The 8,147-nt window shown below is 49.9% G+C and overlaps 1 protein-coding gene across 1 annotated transcript in view; it reads left to right on the forward strand.

Moving 5' to 3' along the window:
- LOC119976501 overlaps positions 1 to 635 on the forward strand; it is a 188,831-nt gene extending 188,196 nt beyond the window's left edge. The window contains exon 18 of the mRNA XM_038817045.1: positions 520 to 635. Within this exon, the coding sequence (XP_038672973.1) occupies positions 520 to 635 (116 nt within the window). The remainder of the gene's footprint in view (positions 1 to 519) is intronic.
- Positions 636 to 8,147: the final 7,512 nt, after the last annotated feature.

An 8,147-nucleotide genomic window follows, 5' to 3' on the forward strand; every position in this document is an offset into this window, starting at 1 on the left:
ACACACTCACACAAGGGCAACCCCCCAGCTCACAGATAAGGGGAACTCCCCCCAATACACACACACACACAAGGGCAACCCCCCGCTCAAAGATAGGGGGAATCCCCACCAATGGAGCTGCCCAGAGGTTACTGCCCAGGCATGTCCCTCCCTGTGTCTGCGTGGGTTTTCTCCGTGTGCTCTGGTTTCCTCCCACAAGTCCCGAAAGGCGTGCTTGTTAGGTGAATTGGACAGTCTGAATTCTCCCTCAGACGCTGGAATGTGGCGACTGGGGGATTTTCACAGTCGCTTCATTGCAGTGTTAATATAAGCCTACTACTAACGGTTTTATTCTCCCTCCTTTCCGTTCTGACTCAAAACGTTAGCTCTTTCTCTCCTGATAAATGCTGGCAGACCTACAGATTTTTCCCAGCGCCCTCTGTTCTTGTTTTGCGTAGTCTTCTATTCCTTTGAATTTGCAATAAATGTGCTGATTACAATCTGTAGTTCATAGATTTACATGATGTTGTCTATCCGCAGGTAAAGGATGTGAACCATCATCTGACCTACATTTACCGATCTCCCTTGCTGTGGTGGTACCAATCATTATTTCTGTTTTAATCTTTGGACTTTTTGTCATAAAATGTAAGTACTGATCCCACCCATTTCAAAACTATGATGGTATCTTGCATTTATATACCTTTGGTTAGCCAAGTGTTCCAAGGCGTTTCACAGGGGTGTAGGCTGACAAAAATGGCCATTGAAGCAAGCATCAATGTGTTCGGACAGTTGTCCAAAATCTTGGTCAATACATCGGCTTTTAAGGAATATTTGCACTCTGACCTCTCGTCCTCGGCCTCCTACATAGTTCCAGTGAAGCTCAACAGCAGCTCAAGGGGCAGCAACTTCATTTTTCAGTGAAGCACCTTACCACCTTCTGCACTCAAAATTGAGTTCAACAATAACCTGCACCATTTTATTTTGCTTCATTTGGGCAGGGACTGTTGGTGATGGTATGATAGGCCCCCTTCCTATTTCTCAGCGACTTTCTCCCCTTGTCGACATCATCCAAAAACACATGGTCCAGATTTTATGTTGCTTGGGCGAAAGTGCAGGAAATCAAGTGAGAAGATATCGGACCCGTGTCCTGGCATCCTCGCGCACCTGCACAATATTCCCCACCAATACACACACACACACACAAGGGCAACCCCCCATTCACAGATAAGGGGAACTCCCCCAATACACACACACACACACAATCAAGCAGGCAATTTAGCCCATTAAGGGACCAATTAGATGAAATTTTACCAGGCCCATCTGCTTTTATGGGTGGCGGGCGGGCCCACTGGCCAGGCTGCCTTTACATTTTAGCTGCAACCTCAGTCCAGGACGGGATGAAATGTCGGGGGCTGAAATAAAGGCAGGAATTCTCAGGTCATTGTGAATCACTTTTCCCGCCTGCAGCGCATCCCCGCCCGTGGGTCTCCCGGTGAAGTGGGGTGATTACAACGGAAAATTCCCTTGACAATCGGCGGGAAGATAGAATCCCGGCGAACAGCGAGCGGCCGAGAAACACGCAACTGGCAGACCGGAAAATCAGGCCCAAAATTTTTAAAAGGTTTCTTGAGGCCTGAGGTATAGTTTGAATGTGCTGCCTAGATGCTCATTTGCGTAATTTTTCCCTGTGTCTTGTGGGTTTCTTCGGGGCGCTCCGGTTTCCTCCCGCAGTCCAAAGATATGCATGTTAGGTGGATTGGCCATGCTAAGTTGCCCTTGGTGTCCAGAAATGTTGGGTGGGGTAACTGGGTTACAGGGACTAGGGTGTGGGCTTAAGTAGGGTGCTCTTTCCAAGGACCGGGGCAGATTAGATGGGCCAAATTGTCTCCTTCTGCACTGTAAATTCTGTAAATCCCTGCTCCCGGCTCCACCCCTCAGCTATTTATTTTGCCCCTCTGAGATTGAACCAGATGTTATACCTGGCCCTGAGGTGAACTTCCAACTTCATGTCCGCTCCTACAGGAAATCCATCTAATTCCACCTTTGTAACAGTGCCTTGCTTCAGCTCTTCAGCCACTGAAACCCACATTAATCCTCCAGGATTGACTATTCCAATGTAAGGGCAACACGGTAGCATTGTGGATAGCACAATTGCTTCACAGTTCCAGGGTTCCTGGTTCGATTCTGGCTTGGTTCACTGTCTGTGCGGAGTCTGCACATCCTCCCCATGTGTGTGGGTGGGTTTCCTCCACCTCTCTATTACATTCCTCCGCCTCTCCACCTCTCTATTACATCCCTCCATCTCTCCACCTCTCCATTACACCCTTCCGCCTCACCACCTCTTCATTACATCACTCTGCCTCTCCAACTCTGTTACACCCTCCGCCTCTCCACCTCGATTACACTCGCCCACCTGTCCACCTCTCTATTACACCCCTCTGTCTCTCCACTTCTCTATTACAACCCTCCGCTTCTCCACCTCTCTATTGCAGTCCTCCATCTCTCCAGCTCTCTATTACATCCTCCGCCTCTCCACCTCGATTATACTTCTCCGCCTCTCCACCTCGATGACACTCCTCCGCCTCTCCACCTCTCTATTACACCCCTGCTTCTCCATCTCTCCATTACACCCCTCCGCCTCACCACCTCTATTACACCCCTCCGCTTCTCCACCTCTCCCTTGGTGGGCAGCACGGTAGCATTGTGGACAGCACAATCGCTTCACAGCTCCAGGGTCCCAGGTTCGATTCCGGCTTGGGTCACTTTCTGTGCGGAGTCTGCACATCCTCCACGTGTGTGTGTGGGTTTCCTCCGGGTGCTCTGGTTTCCTCCCACAGTCCAAAGATGTGCAGGTTAGGTGGATTGGACATGAGAAATTGCCCTTAGTGTCCAAAATTGCCCTGCTCACAAGGCTAAATCGCTGGCTTATAAAGCAGACCAAGCAGGCCAGCAGCACGGTTCGATTCCCGTACCAGCCTCCCCGGACAGGCGCCGGAATGTGGCGACTAGGGGCTTTTCACAGTAACTTCATTGAAGTCTACTCGTGACAATAAGCGATTTTCATTTCATTTCATAGTGTTGGGTGGGGTTACTGGGTTATGAGGATAGGGTGGAGGTGTTGACCTTGGGTAGGGTGCTCTTTCCAAGAGCCGGTGCAGACTCGATGGGCTGAATGGCCTCCTTCTGCACTGTAAATTCTATGATAATCTATGATGTCCTCCTGGCCGTTATTATTTGTTCCATGTCCCATTCCCCTATCAAACCTATACTGGCTGACTTACATTGGCTCTCAATCTGACAGTGTTTTTTTTATAAATTTAGATTACCCAATTATTTTTTCCAATTAAGGGGCAATTTAGCGTGGCCAATCCACCTACTCTGCACATTTTTGGGTTGTGGGGGCAAAACCCACACAGACATGGGGAGAATATGCAAACTCCACACGGACAGTGACCCAGAGCCGGGCCTTATGCCAGCGACAAGGCCCCGCGGCCGAGATTTACGACACGGCTCTCCTAGCCCCCCGGGGTGGGAAGAATAGGGGGAAGGAGAGGCCTCCGACGCCGTCGTGAACCTCCGAGTTTCAGGACGCAGTCGGGCCTTGCGGAGAATTCCGCCCCTTGTATATGAGACTCTGGATCTGCTTTTACCAATTTGCTGAGGTGCGAATCTCTGAACCCTTTTCACTGAGTAGCTGCAATCGTTGATTGGTCTGGCTGGTAGGTTTTCAAGTCATTTAGGACAGATCAACTGAGATAGGCTGAATGGCCTTTCATAGAATCCGTACAGTGCAGAATGAGGCCATTTAGCCCATCAAGTCTACACGACCCCCCCGAAAGAGCACTCTACCGAAGCGCTATCTCTAACCAGATCTAACGTTTGGACACTAAGGAACAATTTAAATGGCCAATCCACCTAACCTGCAAATTGTTGGACAGTGGGAGGAAACCAGAGCACCCGGAATAAACCCACGTAGACACAGGGAGAACGTACAAACTCCACATAGTCACCCGAGGTCGGAATCGAACCCGGGTCCATGGCATTGTGAGGCAGCAGTGCTAACCATTGCCACCCTCATCTGTAAATTTTTCATGACCTTGTTTTTGATGTATTGTGAAAAAAGTTAAAGGGAAACTAACACCATAACTTGACTTCTCCAAAACTCTCAATCACAAGGGGTGAAGGAATGTGTGGTAATATTTCTCCATCAGTTGGAATTTGCCAATTCAACAAAACAGTTCCAGCTGTTATCCGAAAAATTCCTCGGTGACAGACCATAATTTCCTGTCCATAAAACTGAGGCCTGATTGTCTCTTTCTCAGCTGGTTGGTTAACTGATGTTTAGAATTGTCACAAGGAACCTCGTTTAACAGTGAATTTCACCTCAAACATTCGATGATTCAGCACAACATTGATCCTGTTTCTCATTGCAATGTGCTGCGGACTGAATTCCTGCTGTCGTCAGTTTCCTGTACAATTTCCAGCTCGGAGTTTTCTGAGTACTGCAAACTCCGTTCCCCAGCTACCAACTTCAATCGTCCGAAGCTGGGCCAAACACTTTATAATCTCTCCCAATAAAAGGGAAATACTACAGGGGGCAGCAGGGTAGCATGGTGGTTAGCATAAATGTTTCACAGCTCCAGGGTCCCAGGTTCGATTCCCGGCTGGGTCACTGTCTGTGTGGAGTCTGCACGTCCTCCCCCTGTGTGCATGGGTTTCCTCCGGGTGCTCCGGTTTCATCCCACAGTCCAAAGATGTGCGGGTTAGGTGGATTGGCCATGCTAAATTGCCTGTAGTGTCCTAATAAAAGTAAGGTTAAGGTGGGGGGTTGTTGGGTTACGGGTATAGGGTGGATACGTGGGTTTGAGTAGGGTGATCATGGCTCGGCACAACATTGAGGGCCGAAGGTTCTGTGCTGTACTGTTCTATGTTCTACAGGCATATAAATCGTACCAAGATGGTAAGAGGAAGGGTGGGGCTGTTCTGCAACCTAAAAGGGGATTTACACACGGAGGGTATAATTCTAAATGGGGTTCAGGAGAAGGGGGACCTGGGCATATATACATAAATTCTTGAAGGCTGCAGGGCAGGTTGAGAGAGCAATTAATCAGGCTTACACTTGATACAGGGAGCATGGCGTACAAAAACAAGCAAATGATGGCAAACCTGTATAAAACAGTTCAGTGTACGAGAGTCAGCCGTATTCAGCTGCTTCATTAACAAACTTCCTTCCATCATAAGGTCAGAAGTGGGGATGTTCGCTGATGACTGCACAATGTTCAGCACCATTCACAGCACTTCAGATAATGAAGCAGTCTATGGTGCGGCACGGTGGCACAGTGGTTAGCACTGCTGCCTCACAGCTCCGGCGTCCCAGGTTAAATTCCTGCCTCGGGTGACTGTGTGGAGTTTGCACTTTCTCCCCGTGTCTGCGTGGGTTTCCTCCGGGTGCTCTGGTTTCCTCCCACAGTCCAAAGATGTGGTTAGGTGGATTGGCCATGTTAAATTGCCCTTGGTGTCCAAAGGATTAGGTGGTGTTACTGGGTTATGGGGATAGGGTGGAGGCGTGGGCTTCCATCTGGGGCTGGTTTAGCTCACTGAGCTAAATCGCTGGCTTTTAAAGCAGACCAAGGCAGGCCAGCAGCACAGTTCGATCCCCGTACCAGCCTCCCCGGACAGGCGCCGGAATGTGGCGACTAGGGACTTTTCACAGTAACTTCATTGAAGCCTACTTGTGACGATAAGCGATTTTCATTTTTCATGTCCTACAAGAGAGGATCTAACCATCGTCCCTTGACATTTAATAGCATTACCTTCATTGAATTCCCCACAATCAACATCCTGGGGGTTACCATTGATCAGAATCTGAGCTGAAGTAGCCATATTAATACTATGGCTACCAGAGCAGGTCAAAGGCTAGGAATCCTGCAGTATGTATCACATCTCTTGACTCCCCAAACCCTGTCCACCATCTACAAAGCACAAGTCAGGAGTGTAATGGAATACTCTCCACTTGCCTGGATGAGTGCAGCTCCAACAACACTCAAGAAGCTCAACACAATCCAGGACAAAGCAGCCCCGCTAGATTGCTGCCCCTCCCACAAACATTCAATCCCTCCTCTACTGATGTTCAGTCACAGCCATGTGTACCATCCACAAGATGCACTGCAGGAGCATTAGGTGGCACCTTCCAAACCCACGACCATCTAATAGGACAAGAGCAGCAGATCCCTGGGAACCCCACCAGCTGGAGGTTCCACTCCAAGTCACTCACCACCCTGACTTGGAAATATATCGCTGTTCCTTCACTGTCACTGGGTCAAAACCCTCCCTAACTACACTGTGGTTGTACCTACACCATACGGACTGCAGAGATTCAAGAAGGCAGCTTACACCACCTTCTGAGGAGCAATTAGGGATGGGTAATAAATGCTGGCCTAACCAGCGATGCCTACATCCCATAAGTAAATAAGAGCAATAAACAAATAAATAAAAACACTGGTTCAGTCTCAACCGGAGATTGGGTCCAGTCCTGAGGTGGGATTCTCTGCCCCCCCGCCCTCCCCGCGCAGCTGCGAGTTTCTCAGCAGCGCACTGTTCGCTGGCAGCGGGATTCTCTATTCACGCCTCTCGTCAATGGGATTTCCCATTGAAACCACCGGGAAACCCGCGGGGGGGGGGGGGGGGGGGAGGTTGCACTGCCGCCGGGAACAGAATCCCAACGGCAGGCCCTGGACACCACCCTTTAGGAATGATGCTCAATGACAGCATTGGAGAGAGTGCAGAAAGGAATTATGACACTGGGTCCAGGGATGTGGAATGTCAGCTGTGTCGTGGATAGATTGGAAATGTCCAAATGTGGCAAGACCTGGACAATATCCAGGCCTGGGCAAGTAACAATGGCACCACAGGAATGCCAGACAATGACCATCTCCTACAAGAGAAGATCTAACCATCGCCCCTTGACATTCAATGGCATTACCATCGGTGAATCCCCCACAATCAACATCCTGGGGGTTACCATTGATCAGAAACTGAACTGTTCTCTTTGGAGAAGAAGATGGAGAGAAGATTTGGTCAAGGTATTCAAAATTATGAGAGGTCAGGAGGTAGTGGCCGGAATTCTCCCATCCCTCTGCCAGGTGGGACCTTCCAGTCCCGCCTAGCTCACGCCACCCCCCCTTCCCCAGCCCAAACCCATTGAGATGGGGTAGGACAAATGGAAAATTCCACCCAAAGGTGGGAGGATTAAGAGCCAAAGGGCACTAATTTAAGGTGATTAGCAAAAGAAGCAATGGTGACTTAGAACATACAGGGGCGAAGGAGGCCATTCAGCCATCGAGTCTGCACCGACCCACTTAAGCCCTCACTTCCACCTGGGACTCTGGCGCTGTGAAGCCACAGTGCTAGCCACTCACTGGCTTTGAAAGCAGACGAAGGCATGCCAGCAGCACGGTTCAATCGCTGTACCAGCCTCCCCGGACAGGCGCCGGAATGTGGCGACTAGGGGCTTTTCACATTAACTTCATTGAAGCCTACTCGTGACAATAAGCGATTTTCATTTTTTTCACTTATGCTACCGTGCTGCCCTTGACATTTGGAAAAACATCTTTATGCAGTGGATGATTAGGATCTGGAATGTCTGAGAATGTGGTGAAGGCAGATAGAGAATTGGATCATTATCTGAAGAGCAAAAATGTGGAAGATCAAGGGGAGGGGAGGGGCACTGGGTAAATTACTCTGGCAGAGAACAACTGAGCAGCCAGGCAGAAGGTCAATTTAGAAGGTACGTTTCCCCAGAGTATCTTTGGGCTTTCCCACCCCCAGTTGCACTGCTCCAGAGCTCAGGGGCGGGATTCTCCGTCCCACCTGCCGGCCAATGGGATTTCCCATTGTGGGCAGCCACACACCGTCGGGAAATCCCCGGGCGTGGGTGCATTGCCGGCGCAACGGAGAATCCCAGCAGCTGAGAATCCAGCCCCAGGTGTTACGGGTCTATGATTTAAGATTGGTGTCACAGTTGACTCTAAGATGGATTTTCAACCTCCGATCCGCTCTGTCACTAAGGCAGCCTGTTCCCATCTCTGTATTATTGGCCGGAATTCTCCGGCTGCTGAGATTTTCCCACTGGCGGCACATCTCCACCCGTGGGTTTCCTGGGGGGGGGG

This window comes from Scyliorhinus canicula, chromosome 13 (genome assembly GCF_902713615.1).
Source record: "Scyliorhinus canicula chromosome 13, sScyCan1.1, whole genome shotgun sequence".
Classification (NCBI taxonomy): Eukaryota; Metazoa; Chordata; class Chondrichthyes; order Carcharhiniformes; family Scyliorhinidae; genus Scyliorhinus; species Scyliorhinus canicula.